We start from the raw sequence: 15,379 nt of genomic DNA on the forward strand, positions 1-15,379 counted from the left end.
CAGACATTGCGCCTGCGCACTGACGCGATAGGACGCGGTCCTGAGCCTCCCAACCCCGCTCCCAGCCAAACTCAGGCTTTTTGCAAGTTCCTGCCTCGCGACGCTGTGGGCAGACTCTCTCCCCGGTGAGTGTCAAGGCGGGATGACGAGATGGGAAGCTCTCTGAGCGTTTGGAAGGCGGAGCCGGGTAGGGCGAGGGCTCTGCGCACGCGCATCGCGGCACACGTGGGCGCGGTGGGGTCGCGGTAGTTAGTGGAAGTCGGACCAGGGGGACGCGGAGGACGGGAGGGGCGCGCCGGGTGGGATCGAGCCCGGGACGCCGCGGAGGGCGGAGGCCTCGGGGCGGTGGGCTTGCGAGCTCCCCCGGTCTTCCCCGGGAACCCCGTCTCCTGGGCCGCACCCCCCTCGTCCGGACCCGCGTACTTTCCTGCCTCCGGCCCTCGGTTTACTCCCCTCTGTCCTCCTGGAGTTAAGTGTCTGTAGGTACGAGAAATCGTAAGACATAGTCCACCCTGGTCCTTCAGTGCTCCGCTGCCTAGAAGCGGGGACGGACCACAAGGTAACTACAGTTCGGTATGGTAAGTAGTGAGGAACGAGGGTACTCAATACGGGGCGGGGGGGGGGGGAGGGACATGCACGGGGAAGGGGTGACTCTGGGACAGGAATGCAGCCCCCGGGAACTGAGGCTGTCCTCCGCTCTGCTACCGGATCCGGTAGGCATTTCTGAGGCCTTCCTCTGCTCCACTCCCAGTTGATGACACTAAGCCGAGTAGATTCTATCTCTTAACTGTTTGAGCTAGGATGTATTTCTGTGCCTTTCCTCCGCGGCGACTCTCTGGGAACCTCTTTGCGCCTTCCACTCCTGGCAGAGGACGCCACCAGGCCGGGAATCCACGAAGATCTTTCTGCATTGCCTTTCTAATCACTCCACTCTTCTGCTTTAAACGTTACGGTTGCTTCTCATTACAAGGCTTGCAAGGACTTTCACCCTGTGGTCTTTGTCTGCCTTTGCTAATAACCTCACCGTTTCTAGCATCTCTGCCCCAGAGACCTTGACCTTACTTCACTTCCGTGAATGTGTTCCCTGCGATACCCTTTCGGCTTCATACTCCCTTTGGCAGGCACTCTTCAGATGTAGGGTTAAAAAGGTCACTTTCTCCAGGACTTCCTTGCTGACCCCCTCAATTAAGTCAGGCTTCTGCCGCGTGCTTACTATCCTGCAGTTTCCAGACCTCAGTGTGCACGTCTTGTTTTATTACCTGCTGATACGTCTTTTTCATGGACTCTAAGCCTAGTGAGGCCAGGAATGGTTTGTACTTGGTACTTTATGGCTCCGTGCATTGTGGGTAATCCAGAAATACCGGAAGAAAGAACGGTGGTGGTGGGGCTGAAGGTGGGAGAGTATTGAGGCAGGCAGAGGGAATAGTGTGTCTGAACATGTAGAGCTGGGAAACTGGAGGCCTCGTTAAACAATATGTGGTTCCGTGGCAGGGTGTGATCCTGCCTGGTGGGGCATAGAAGGTGAAAGGCTGGTGGGGAGACGGGGGGCCAGAAGTGGGGAGGGCCTTGTATGTCACCTTAGAGGGTTTGCATTTGATCTTCTAGGTCGTGGATGCCCCCAAGACATAGCACAAAAGGCACCTCAGCAAGGCCTGTTTTTCTCCTCCAAAACTGTTACTTCTCATCAGTCAGTACTTTGTTTTCTGGATCATGTGACCTAAGACTGTGCTTATTGAACTGCTTGGTTCTCATCTCCCCGGCTAGATTCTGAAGGCGGGAGTTCCCACGCCTGTCTTGGCCTCCCCTCCGGAGCACATAACTGTAAGTATTTACTGAAGGATTTAAGTATTCTGTGCTGTTCAGATACCGAGGCACGCGGACGGACTCGCGGTTTGGCAAGAGCCCTGTTAGATTTGTCTTGCTCGTCTTCATGAGCACCTTCAAGCTGATGCCAGCCTCCCCCAGTCCCCACTTCCTGATTCCCGGAGCTTGAGGGGAACACGGGGAAAATGCAGGACGAGGAGTGCTGTGCAGTGGGCTTCTGCGGCAGATACAGAGGCTCCGGCAGAACTGGCACGAACAGGGTCTGACCTTGCCTGAAGGAGCTGAATTTTGGATTTCTGTTAGAAGGTGACTTAGGAGGAGGAGTGACCAGTGGAGGTCAGGAGGCCATTTCCCAAGGCCGTCCAGTTTTCCACAGCCCTACCCCAGCAGTTCGTAACCCTGTTCAGTATCAGATTCACCTGGGCAGCTTTTTACAAGTATAGACGCCCTGGCCCTATTCCCAGGGCTCCCAGTTCAGTACGTGCGGTATAAGGACCAACCCATCCATAGGTTTTGAAAGGCAACAGGTTATTGTTGAGGTGCAGCCAGGATTGAAAGGGCATCAAATTTGGGTCCGGAAAACCGGTTGTGACTTTGGGCCAGGCGCTTCAAGTCAAGACTGTCTTCTTACCCACACGTTGGGCAATCATACGGGAGTTGTGTGAGAATCAAGTGATACGTGGAGAAAGTGCCTTCTCGCTTCTGACACGCTCCACAGAGACGCCTGTCACCATCAGTAGTAGCCAGCCTGGGTGAGTGGAAGTTTAACTGGAGCGGACTTCATTGTGCAGGGGGCATGTCGGGGAAGGCAGGCCTCGGTGGGATACGTGGTTTGGAATGAGGGACTGCCTGGAAGGAGAACATCTGGTTACCTGAAAACCGGGACAGTTCCAGACGCCAGACTCGTCGGGGGCTGGCTTGTTTAGCCCCCTTCAGCTTTGCCACGTAGGTCACTATGGGCTGAGCCCCAGGAAGAAGCGAGGCATAACAGTGAGGGAAGAGAAGTGCGCTTGCTCTGGGAAGGAGAGCCAGCATGTGCTTCCCACATCAGTGGTTTACAACAGCTTCCCAAGAAGGAGCCTTCCTATTTTTCAAGTTTCAGGACAAAATTCCCCCGATTTTCAGCAGATTGCCAGTTGGAGGAGCAGTCTCTTGGAATAACCGGGCAGGGGGAATGTACGCCCGTGTCTGTGTCTCTAGATGTTCGAGGAGGGTCACACAGAAGCTTAGGGTCTGGGGAGGGAGGGAGGCTTACAAAGGGCATAGAACGAAAATATCATTTGAGTATTTAGCCGTGTGCGTGGAGTAACTCACACCTGGTCGGTAATCATGAATGGCAGAGGCTTCCGGGCGCTCACAGTGAGCTGTGTGCAGGTGGACTTGGTTTTGGTTCCCTGCCGAGCCCGGTGACTGGAACGCTGCCTGCACGCCGGAGGTGCTCAGGGAGTGTTTGCTGAATGAAGCCTGACTGGAGAGCATCTTAGAAAACGTTGGCAGAATTGTAAGATTAATTAATACCACGCAGTCCTTAAAAGAATGACCATGAACGGGTAGAAACATGGAACATTTTTAATAAAGGAAATAAATAAATAGAACGTCACGGTGATTGCAGTAATGCAAAAACATGTATATATTGCCTGTATACGAATAAAGACAAAGTCATGAAAAAATGGGGAAAACAAATGCCTTAGTCTTAAAAGAGGTCTGGTGTATGGTCACGTAATCAGTTCTGTGGAACGAGGCTTGCTGTGGCCCATCGAGAACCAAAGTACAGACAGGATACTCTTATGACATGCACTGCCAGTAACACGAGTTTTACTTTGTCGTTTGCTTCTCCACGAGAGATTTTTCGGAATGGCCGCGGCTCCTCAGGCACCGGGGAGGGGCTCCGTTCGGAAGACGAGACCCTTAACCGTAAAGACCTCGCTGAACAACCCTTACGCCATCTGCTGGAGCGCGCTCGAGAGAGAACACATGCACTTCATACTGCAGACGCTTGAAGACAGATTTAAATCTCTTGGGCTTCGGAAGATTGAGGATAAGAAGAAAAAGAGAAAGCAGTTTTTAAAAAAACCAAGCCCAGACAGGTGTGGCACAGAGGTTGAGAAGAGCGAGGGCCCGAGGGAGAAACCGCCAGAAGGTAGCGAGCAGGGGTCGGGGTGGACCCCCGTGGACGTCAGGAAGCAGCTCGCCATTGGCATCAATGAAGTCACCCGCGCTCTGGAAAGGAACGGGCTGCTGCTGGTCCTGGTGTGCAGGTCAGCCAAGCCCGCCATCCTCACCTCGCACCTGATTCAGTTAAGTCTGAGCCGGGCGGTTCCCGCTTGTCAGGTTCCCCGGCTCAGCGAGAGGCTCGCACCGGTCATCGGCCTGAAGTGCGTCCTGGCCTTGGGGTTCAAAAAGACCACCACAGCCTTTGACGCTGAAGTCAGAGCTATAATTCCCCGAGTACCCAGCTTACACGTGCCCTGGCTTCAAGGCAGACCCGAGGACTCCGGGGCAAGTTTAGACACTGCGTCCTCAGAAAGCCGAGACAGAGAGATTTTGGACACGTCCTTTGAAGACCTCTCTAAACAGAAAAGAAAGCTTGTTGGAAGTCAGCAGGCTGTGGTGTTACAACCCCTTAAAATAAAGAAACTGATTCCAAACCCCAATAAGATAAGGAAACCACCCAAAGGTAAAAAAACGACCTCAAAGTAATCTTGGGTCAACTTATCATTTCACACAGTTGTAAGATGACACTTTACGAAGAAGCCTTGGAACTAATAAAATGCGTTATTTTTACGTGTATTCTTGAATACTTTTAGTAACATCCGTTTCATATGTGTAAGACTCTTTGTATAGCTGGATGGGCTGACGCTTGAAAACACTAAGTGCAGAAAATATCCAGAAGTACGAATATCGTAACAAAAGTTTATTGCGACTAACGTCCATGCTTGTATAAATTCACTTTCCAAGAGGCTGGTACCAATGCTAGTAAGCAAGAAAATCTGCATCCCACGACACTTAACATCTTTCTGGCAGGCTTGGAAGGTGTGCCACAGTAAACAGGTTCTAGTTAGTGCTGCCGGTGAGAGCGGACTGCAGATGCATCATCAGCTTTAAAAGAGCTACCAAACACCAAACAATACATCGTCTTTAGAAACATCACAAAAACGGGGCACCTGGGTGGCTCAGTGGGTTAAGCGACCGACTTCGGCTCAGGTCATGGTCTCGCGGTTTGCGGGTTCGAGCCCCACATCGGGCTCTGTGCTGACAGCTTGCACAGAGCCTGGAGCTTGCCTCTGATTCTGTGTCTCCCCCTCTCTCTGCCTCTCCAATGCTCATGCTCTGTCTCTCTCTGTCTCTCAATAATAAACAAACATTAAAACAAAAATTAAAAAAAAAAAGAAACATCACAAAAAAATCTTTTTTTCTTAACTTCCTGTTGATTTAACTTTGTAGGTAGGCAAATGCATGAGCTTGGGAGAAAGGCTTAATGTTCATTAAAAAAAGCCAGACACGGTATTTTGAATGGCTGAAGTTCACCCCTTTACGTGGTTAACTTACTTTCTTGGAAATATAACATGGGTACAAAGTAGGCTGGTAATTAGGTGAAATAAGTCAGGAAGAGAATTAAAAAAAGTAAACTGATGGGGCGCCTGGGTGGCTCAGTCGGTAAGCATCCAAAGTCGGCTCAGGTCATGATCTCATGGTTCATGAGTTCAAGCCCTGCATCAGGTTCTCTGCTGTCAGTGTGGAGCCCTCTTGGGATCCTCTGTCCCCCTTCCTCCCTGCCCCTCCCTTCCCTTTCTCGCAAAAAGAAACATTAAAAAAAAATTTAGTCCTAATAACTTTATCAACACAAGCAATTTTACTGATTTTCAATTTTGAAATATTTACTGGTAATCTGCCTAAATTATAAAGAGGGAAATGTGACATTTATTAACTAGTGCATTTAAAAATGACAGGAAAACTGAATTCTACAACTGAATTATGTAAACAAAGGAAAAGTGCCATAGTCTCATCACGAGGGGAGCTTGTGATAAAATTTGGCAATTCTGCAAGTATTTGAAAACCTGCTTCATGTAAGACTGTGCCATAAAAATGAGTGGAATATAATTCCCAACTATAGTCTTGATGCCAGGTTAAATTAAAATCCCTAATTCCCAGCTAGAGCCTTGAGTCCAGATAAACTTAAAATTCCATTTACTTGGGGTGCCTGGGTGACTTAGGTGGTTAAACACCTGACTTAGGCTCAGGTCATGATCTCGAGTTTCGTGAGTTAGAGCCCCGCGTGGGTCTCTGTGCTGACAGCTCAGCGCCTGGGGCCTGCTTTGGGTACTGTGTCTCCCTTTCCCTGCCCCTTCCCCGTTCATACTCTCTCTCTCTGTCTCTCTCAAGAATAAACATTAAAAAAAAAATTTTTTTTAATTAAAAAAAAATCCCGTTTACTTAATTCTTGGTGTTTCAATGAATTAGTTCAGTTTTGCTTCCAAAGCCACTCTCCTGTTAAGGAAGAATGGGGTAATGCAGTTGGGTCTGAATCATTGGTCTTCAGAAACCATCCCCGTCCTCAGGCACTACTGTGGCCCCCCCGGGCGCCCTCTAGTGGTGGTCTCGGGGCTGCCACGGCTGTGGGTTTAATCTTGGGCAGAAAGTGGCTTTCAGCTCTTTAGTGAAGTCAGAGCTGACAAAATTTTTTTTTTCTGTAAAGGGCCAGGTAGTAAATACGCTAGGCCTTTAGGGCCATACAGTGCTGTCAGAATAACACAACTCTGCCTTTTGTAGTGTGAAGCAGCCACAGGAAATGCGTAAGCAAGTGAGTGTGGCTAAGTTCCAACGACACTTTATATATGGATGCTGAAATCTGCATTTCCTAGAATTTTCACATCACAAGATGTTATTTTTCTTTGATCCTCACCCCCACCCCCACCCCCACCCCCACCCCCGGAACCATTCAAACATGTAAAAACCATTCTTAGCTCACGGGCTGTACAAAAAGGTGATGGGCTGGATTTGGCTCATGGGCCATAGTTTGCTAGGTCCTGCCTGGTATAAGGTATGACCAGTTTCATCTGACCACTTACAACATAAAGACTGTCATATTGTCGAAAATGCAATTTTTCTGGACTGAAGAGCCTAGGCACTGGTACAGTAAAGGCAGGAACAAGTATATCTACTTTGTGGTATTTGAGCCAAAGCCAGTTTCCACGTGGCCTCGTTCACGTTTTCCCCCTCCTGGACTACTGGCAGTTAATATGCACGTAGATATGTACACTGAGAAAACTGGTTTTCAAATTCTAGATAAAAACACCATCAGTAACAAAATTATGAACACTTATTTACAAATAACATTTTCCATTAGCATGACAGCTTTCATGATAAATTAAAGTCAGCATAAAGGAACATGTGCAATTTTGCATAAGTAATAAAAACATTCAAACTATCAATGTCCTGATAGCACTAATAAATTCCACTGAGCATTTCTTTTGGCTTTAGAGCTTTTATTTTCTTTGCCTCACATCTCTTGTTGCTGCCGAGAAGAAGCGAGTATGTGCAGCAGCAGCAAAGTCTAGTCAGCCATGGGTGTAGACTCACAGAGACCGTGTTTGCACAAAACTTTGCTTCTGAAACCAATCCACTGACCTGTTGAAGATCAAAGTACAAATCTATGTGTTTACTTATTTGGCGCCTCTGCTCCTGGAGAAATAAATGTACTTACTAGTCCCCGGTACATTTTGATCTCACTGTATACTTAGACACCCCCCACTCCTCACTGAGTTACACACGTCCCGGTTCCATAAACGCTGTCAATCACACTGTGCAAGGTGGGGAAGTACCGATTTGCCGGACGGATCCTTCATTCTGTTACATGGACAAACAGACCAACACTTAATCAAAGAAATGCAGCAGTTCGTCTCCACACAACAGCAAAGATGTGCTTACACAATTCTGTGACTTCTGTTCAGTCCCTAGAAAAACAGTCCCTTTTCTACAGAGAGGAAAAATCCCTTCTCTTCATCAGGAGACAGCCAAAAGTCTGAAAATTCGAGGAATGTGCTCTTTGTACCCTTTCATCCCTCCTACAAATAGGTGAACAGTGGAAAAAAAGAATGTTAACATTCTAGCTAGAAAGATGTACTATTGGTCACGTATGGGTGTTTTTTCATCTTTTCTGATTGTTACCGACGACATCGATTTTGCCGAAGTTGTGCTTTTATTTTATTCTTCTTTGGAATGGCAGTTCCAGGAATCATTAAATAGAATATTAACAAATGATGATGCCAGAGTTCTAGAAATAGAAATATCCATCTATTGTAATACTAGTCCAACCTAGGGAGGGAAGAAACACAACAGGTAAGCAAGAAAAAATAAATTATAGTGTAACAGATCTGTATGTTTTAAAAGCTACTAAAAAACACCTTACCAATCCTAAGGGAAGCAAGTATGGGATTTCCTAGGTAAATGTATGAAGTTTATAAAGGGTGTGTCAACTTCACTTACCTTTTCAGAATCTGTTCCTGGACATCTCCAATTGTACAGATAATACTGCAAATTGCCATCTCCTATGCCAAACTTGAGTTTTTCCAAGAAGGTCTTATTTTCCATCAAATCTAGTGCATTGAATACATCAAATCCTTTCTGCCAATATAAAAAGGATTTAAAAATTTAAATTTCAAAGGACCAGAGTGTTTCCTCTATTATGTATTTCAGTGTAATATTTAATTCATCTACTAACAGCTTGAATATGCATTTCTCCTAAAGAGGTTTAATGTCTATAATCTATGTGTAGGTGAAGAACTCAGTTCAAATGGTCTTATAAAACTAGCAGCGAGTCTGACGGAGTCAGGAGGCTTACCCAGAAATGCTCAGTCCACATCGGTAGTATGTCGGCTAACACTAACATAATCTATGAAGATCTCCGAGAATATTCTGTCCCTGTTTTAGAAGGAACATTTTGCCCAGATGGCTCTGTCTCCAGAACTGTTAGTTATTGGCCTTTTGAAGTTCTGACTTAGCTAGAGCTTTAACGACTTCAAGTGTATCCTTGTCTTGGGCTGCTGCTGGGAAGTAAATTTAGTAACATTTTACTAGTAAAAATCTAATTTCTTAAAAATGTTAAGTAATAATACCATGAAAGACGTGGTATAGATGAAGCACCTAAATTTCTATTTCTCAGGGGTTTTGCTTTAAATCATTTATTGTCGGCCTTTTATGGGGGGGAGGAAGTAGCTGAAAAAGAACAGGATCAAAGAATCTGGATAATGTTGACTTGGGGATCCAAGAGTACAATGTTAAAAAAAAAATGTTTTCAGTTATCAAATGCCAGATAAATGCAGATATGTCTCACGTGTTGTTCCCGGTTTCTCACAAATAACATTTTCTCATGTTTAATAATTACATCAAAATAACTGTTAGCTAATTTCAACTTTTTTTTTCTCTTTCTTTTTTTTTTTTTTTTTAAGAGAGAGAATCTCAAGCAGGCTCCGTGCTCAGTGTGGAGCCTGACGTGGGGCTCGAACTCACCATGGTGAGATCATGACCTGAACCAAAATCAAGAGTCAGACACTCAACCAACTGAGCCACTCGGGTGCCCCTCAACTTACTTTTAAAAGAAAATGTTTATTTGTAGCAAGAATTTAACAATTATCCTAATTACTACAACTAGAAAAATACTGCAAATATAGGACAGCACATTTTGAATTTAATTCCTTTCATTTTTCAAAATGCCTTTTATTTTAAAATTCAGAGACTAGTTGAGTCCAAAATAAGGTTGTTGTTGCTAATTATTCACTACAACACAAACACGTATGTTCCTTATATCAAGCATCATGTATTTTCCCTATATGCCTTGTATTATGAGTTTTATGCATTCTTATATGAGGGTTAGCAGTTTCTAATTTGGGGGCACCTGGGTGGCTCAGTTGGTTAAACATCCGACTTCAGCTCAGGTCATGATCTCAAGGCTCGTGAGTTCGAGCCCACGTCAGGCTCTGTGCTGACAGCTCAGAGCCCGGAGCCTGTTTTGGATTCTGTGTATCCCTCTCTCTGTGCCCCTCCCCTGCTTGTGCTCTGTCTCTCTCTGCTCTCAAAAATAAACATTAAAAACAAAAAAGTTTCTAATTTGCACAAAATGTTTTTGGTTAAGTTGCAAATAGAATTAATGATGCAAACAGTCACTGAAGTTTTAAAAGAAACTCTTATCAAAATTGTTCCTCTGATGGTCAACAGTAAAAAAACATCTCAAATGAGGGGCGCCTGAGTGGCTCAGTTGGTTACACAACTGACTTCAGCTCAGGTCATGATCTCACAGTTCGTGGGTTTGAGCCCCGCACCAGGCTCTGTGCTGACAGCTCAGAGCCTGGAGCCTGCTTCGGATTCTGTGTCTCCCTCTCTCTCTGTTCCTCCCCTGCTGGTTCTCTCTCTCTGTCTCTCAAAAGCAAATAAACGTTAAAAAAAATTTTTAAAAAAAATCTCTAATGAATTGCACCCGTGTAGAGGAAAATACAGTAAGAGGTTTTATACACACTGACACGCAGATATGGAGAAACAGACAAAAAAGGAGTCAGTCACTTACCAGCTTGGCTATAATGAGTGCGTCACTCATGAGGTCCAGCAGGGGCGTCTCGGTGTGAATGTTGTAGAAGGAGTAGGCAGCTTTGAGGCTCTTGTGAGCAGGGTGGTGCATGACTGTGGAGGGGAGTGTGTAGAAGCTCAGGAAGTCAGTTAGTTTACCACTGGAGTTCTAAAGGACAAAGGTAAGTCAGGTAAATACCTCCTTCCTTGAACACGCTGCATCCGTGCATTTAAGCGAACTTTTTGATTTGTGACTTGTACGGGAACTTTATGAAAAAAGGCAGCACCTCCTACCTCTCTGTCAGCAGTCTGGGTTTGGGGGGCCCTTAGGGTATGTTGGGTAGAGCCTGAGAAGCAGCATGGAGTTAGACCCTACTTAGCCTAGTGCTGGCTGGCAATTTGCCTAACCTTCTTAAGAAGCAGAATGTTCTAACAGGAAAGTTTCCCTTAGCTTGACTAATGAGTCTCCCTGGACCATTGGAACAGAGATGAAAGCAGATTCACTGTTTTTGCAGAAACAAGAGCTCCAGGGACTGGAAGGCCATCTTTCCCAACTAAAAGATACTGTATCAATCTAACATCTTCTTGGCACAGAGCAAGAATTTTATCAGCTCAAAGTGAGGTCAACAGAGTGTAGCAGCTGTTTTGAGAAGCTTGTGAAAGGCAGACACACCTGTGAATCTGAAGCAACCAAAAATCAAAAGGGACCCAAACAATGGTCTTGATTTCACCATCACTGGTATACCTTTTAATATAAAAAGCTAGCCAGTATTGTTTGGGTTGTTTACATTAGCTCTGGTGGCCTATGCGGATGGCATACAAATTCAAACTGTGATATGCCTGAATTATACACAGCTGAAGAGACTAGACAACACATATGTTCTTGCTAGTATTTCTTTTGGCAGAAAATTCCATAAGGGATATACTGTTTTTCTTAATGCTTCTGATATACGAAACCGGTTTTCGGACATTAAGAAACTAACCATGTTTTGCTAAAGTGATTCTCTACTGCTCTCTATTAGCAGCTAGCTCAATATTCCAGTTGAATTAAAGACCTCAATTTTCAGCTTTAATAAGGACTTCCACTTGAAAAACAAAACTCACTCGATGGGCTCAATAGTGGAGTGGAGATGACAGAGGACAGAAATCACTGCACTTGAAGAATTCAGTAGAATTTACCCAGTATGAAAAAAAAACAGAGAAACTAGACTGGGGAAAAAGAAAAAAAAAAAAAGAATTAAGTCTCAGGGATCTGTGGGAGAACGACAAAAGACCCAACAATCCTATCAGGAGAGTCCCACAAGAAATCAAAGAAAAAGAAAAAAATGTGAGCTACAAAAGCAGAAGAAATAATGACTGAAAAGATTCCCAGATTTGGCAAAACACACACAATAAATTCAAGAAGCTGAGCGAATCTTAACAGGAAAAACCCAAAGAAATCCACTCCAAGATGGATCCTAATGACAGTTCTGAAAACTAAAGACAAAGAAAAGTCCTGAAAGTAGCCACAGAGAAATGAGACATTACCAAGGAGAATACCATTACATCACCATTACCAAAAGATTCACATTACAGCAGGTTCCTCATCAGAAGCCACAGAGGCAGGAGGAATGCACATCATTTATAAGTGCTGGAAGAAAAGAACGATCAACCATGAATTCTGCTTCTGGTGAAACTACCCTTCAGGAATGAAGGAGAAATAAGGACATTCTAGGACAAATGAAAACTAAAAGAATTTGCTGCTAGTAGACCTACCTTTAAGACCGGCCAAAGGACATTCTCCAAATAGAAATGAAATAATAACAGAAGGAATCTTAGTGCATCAGGAAGTAAGAAGGAACAACAGAGCGGAAATCCTGGTACATGCTGTAAACTATGCTTCTCCTCATGAGTTTTATAAATCTACTTGATGACTGAAACACAAGTTGTAAAACCATCTGATACTCAAGACAATATTTAAAAGTCAAAAAGATGGAGAGCCTGGTGGCTCAGCCAATTGAGTGTCCGGCTCTTGGTTTTGGCTCAGATCATGATCTCACAGTTTCAGGAGTTTGAATTCCTGCATGGGGTTCCATGCTGGCACAGTGGAGCCAGCTTGGGATTCTCTGTCTCCCTCTTGCTCTTCCCCTCCCCCAACTCGCACTGTCCCTGTCTCAAAATAAATAAACTTAAAAAAAAAGTCAAGATAAAGGGATCTGATGGAAGTAATGTCACTTGAAGTGGTAAAATGTTGATTGTTGAGACCAGTTGCCTGTGATAAGTCACACACACACACACACACACACACACACACACACACAGACATGCCCACAGCGACCATCATGCAACCTATATAAATATGCTCAAATGCACCATAAATACATCAAGATTAATCCTAAAGAAATGTTCAAGTAATCCGCAGGAAGGCAAGGAAGAGAAACAGAGGAATAAGAACCAGAAGAAACAAATAGAGAACAAATAATAAAATGGTAGACTTAAGCTTGAACACATCAGTAATTATCAAATGTAGATGATCTAAATACACCAATGAAAAGACTGGCAGAGTGGATAAAGAAACATGGCTCAATGACATGCTGTTTTTAAGAAACTCACTTCAAATTCAATGATGTGGGTAAGCTGAAAGTTAAAAGGCTATATGAGACATACCGTATAAACATTAATTTGAAAACAGGAGTGACTATATTAACACCCAATCAAGTAGACTTCACAGCAAAGAAAGTTACCTCAAACAAAGAGGGATATTACATGTTGATAAAAATATTGAGCCCCTGAGAAGACAGAAAGGTCCTAAATGTATATGTACCAAACAAGACCGTCAAAATACATCAAGAAAAACTGAGAGAGCTGGAAGGAGAAATGGGCAAAATACGAAGTTATAGTCGGGGACTTTCACACTCCTCTCATCAACTGACAGAACTGCTGGCAAGAAAACCATCAAGAAGCAGAAAATCTGAATAATAACAAAAGGATCTAAACGGCATATAGAGAACAAACACTCCACCTCAAAAGAGCAGAATACACATTTCACACACATTCACCAAGATAGACCACATGGGCCTAAAACAAACCTCAAGAACCTTAAGAGAGCTGAAATCATACAAAGTGTCTTATCCAACCATAATAGAATGAAACTAGAAATCAATAGGAAATCTCTGAGCGTGTCAAAGTTGAACAGAATTCTAAATAGTCCGTGGCTCAACGAGGAAGTTCCAAAAGAAATTTAAAAATATACATAGAACCAAACGAAAATGAAAATACGACACATTAAAATACTAGGATGAAGCTAGAGCAGTGGAGGGAGGGACACTTAGAGAACTACGTGCTTACACGTAACAAGGAAAGGCCTCAGTAATCTAAGTCCATCCCTCAAGGGACAAGACAAGAAAGAGTATGATAAGCCCAAAGAAAGCAAAAGTAAGGAAATAATAAATATAAGATCAGAAATCAATGACACCAAACATAGGAAAACAGAGAAAAATCAATAAAACAAAAGTCTTGTTCTTTGTGGAAAAAAGTCAATTACAGTTGATTTGGTGCAAACATAAAAAGACACAAATGTATCAGTATCAGGAATGTAATAAGCATTATCACTATGGATCCTGTAGCCATTAGAAGGACGTGAGAAAAATGAAACAACTTTACTCTTATCAACTTGAAAATTTAGAATTATAAAATGCTGATAAAATAAAATTGAAAAGATTAAAGAGAGACATATCATGTCTATGGACTGGAAGACCTGTCAGTTCTCCCCAAATTAATTTATAGGTTAATGCATTCTTATCAGAATCCCAGCAAGGTATTCTGTAGACAAAGACAAGCTTATTCTACAATTTATGAAGGAAAGGTCAAGGAAATAGATCAAAATAATTGACAAAGAAGAATAAAGTGGGATGAATCACTCTGCCTCATATCAAGGCTTCTACAGAGCTATAGTAATTAAGACAGGGTGGCAGGAACAGACACCACAGATCAATGGAACAGAAGAGAGAACCCAGAAATAGAGCACAATTCGAGTATTATTATTCAACACATGCAAAAACTTTTAGAAATCAAGATGATAGTTAAAAAAAAAAAAAAGGCAAAGTATATGACCAGCATACAAATGGCTAACAGATGATGTTCAAATTCATCAGTAATAAGAACAGATTAAAAACAAACCATGTGATATCCATCAGACCAACCTAAATTTAAAGTCTGATAAAACCAAGTGTTAGTGAGGATGTGCAGAAAGAGGAACTCTCATTCGCTGCTAAGAGATACTTTGGTGAGCTATCTGGCAATCTCTAGTGATGGTTAAAGACGTGTCTGACCCTTAGACTCTGCAGTTAGACTTCTGAGTATGCATCCTAGGGCAGCAGTTCTCAAAATGTGGTCTGTGAACACCTGTGGGTGCCCGAGACCCTTCCGGAAGCCCATGAAATCAAAACAATTTTCGTAACAGCACTAAGAAGTTCTGTGCCTTCTTCACCGTGTGGACATGGGCACTGAGGATGCAGAAACAATGGCGGTGCAGCTCCCCGTGCCCCAGCACAATACAAGGCAGTGGCACCAAGCTGTACGGTGGTCATTTTACTCTTCACCGCCACCCCCTCGTAATTAAAAAGAAGCTTCACTGAAGCATGTCCGTGACTAAAGAATTATTAATTGTATTAGCTCTCGACCCTTAAGAACTCATCCTTCTAACATCCTGTGTGATGGCCTGGAAGGAAGCAACATCTAGCCCTTCTGCGTCTGGAAACACAAAGGTTGTCTCAAAGAAAGCCCGAAGGTATAGAGTTTGGAAGATGTGTAACTCAGCGAACCAATTATTTCCCAAATGACCAATCTATGACATTACAAACTCATACACTGGTGAAAGAATGATCAAAGCACAAGACGCACCAGTGGGTTTTAATCTAACAGAATATGAGCCGTTCATTAACATGCTTTCAGATAGACAATATTCAAAATGATTTGAACAGGCTATTAAAATACTCATTCTTTCCCTTCTCTTTAA

The 15,379-nt window shown here is 43.8% G+C and overlaps 2 protein-coding genes across 9 annotated transcripts in view; one reads left to right on the forward strand and one right to left on the reverse strand.

Annotated features, from left to right (window-relative positions):
• The first annotated feature begins 38 nt into the window (after positions 1-38).
• Positions 39-5,184, forward strand: RPP38 (ribonuclease P/MRP subunit p38). Of its 6 annotated transcripts, none has more exons than XM_049624661.1 (3): positions 39-125; positions 1,606-1,687; positions 3,667-5,184. In XM_049624661.1, the coding sequence occupies exons 2-3, from the start codon at positions 1,613-1,615 to the stop codon at positions 4,522-4,524; spliced, it is 933 nt and encodes a 310-aa protein (XP_049480618.1). In that variant the 5' UTR covers positions 39-125; positions 1,606-1,612; the 3' UTR covers positions 4,525-5,184. The 6 variants fall into 6 exon arrangements, with proteins under 6 accessions (XP_049480618.1, XP_049480621.1, XP_049480616.1 ...); XM_049624664.1 differs by having other exon boundaries at positions 108-125; positions 1,606-1,821; positions 3,669-5,184; XM_049624659.1 differs by lacking the exon at positions 39-125 and adding an exon at positions 182-578.
• A 1,555-nt stretch (positions 5,185-6,739) lies between these two features.
• Positions 6,740-15,379, reverse strand: part of NMT2 (N-myristoyltransferase 2) — a 74,533-nt gene continuing 65,893 nt past the window's right edge. The window contains exons 10-12 of one of the 3 annotated variants that reach the window (XM_049624657.1): positions 10,385-10,552; positions 8,311-8,448; positions 6,740-8,139 (exon numbers count right to left, since the gene is read on the reverse strand). In XM_049624657.1, the coding sequence (XP_049480614.1) occupies positions 8,119-8,139; positions 8,311-8,448; positions 10,385-10,552 (327 nt within the window). In that variant the 3' untranslated portion in view covers positions 6,740-8,118. Of the gene's footprint in view, positions 8,449-10,384; positions 10,553-15,379 lie in introns of all 3 variants that reach the window. The other 2 variants (XM_049624656.1, XM_049624658.1) reach the window with 2 other exon arrangements.

Source organism: Panthera uncia, chromosome B4 (genome assembly GCF_023721935.1).
Source record: "Panthera uncia isolate 11264 chromosome B4, Puncia_PCG_1.0, whole genome shotgun sequence".
Classification (NCBI taxonomy): Eukaryota; Metazoa; Chordata; class Mammalia; order Carnivora; family Felidae; genus Panthera; species Panthera uncia.

What these genes read in the sequence shown, in the direction of transcription:
- RPP38 (XM_049624661.1), top strand. Translation starts at nt 1,613, where the DNA reads ATGCCCCCAAGACATAGCACAAAAGGCACCTCAGCAAGGCCTGTTTTT. An exon ending in AAAACTGTTACTTCTCATCA is followed by an intron (nt 1,688 to 3,666) that starts GTCAGTACTTTG and finishes CTTCTCCACGAG; the next exon opens with AGATTTTTCGGAATGGCCGC.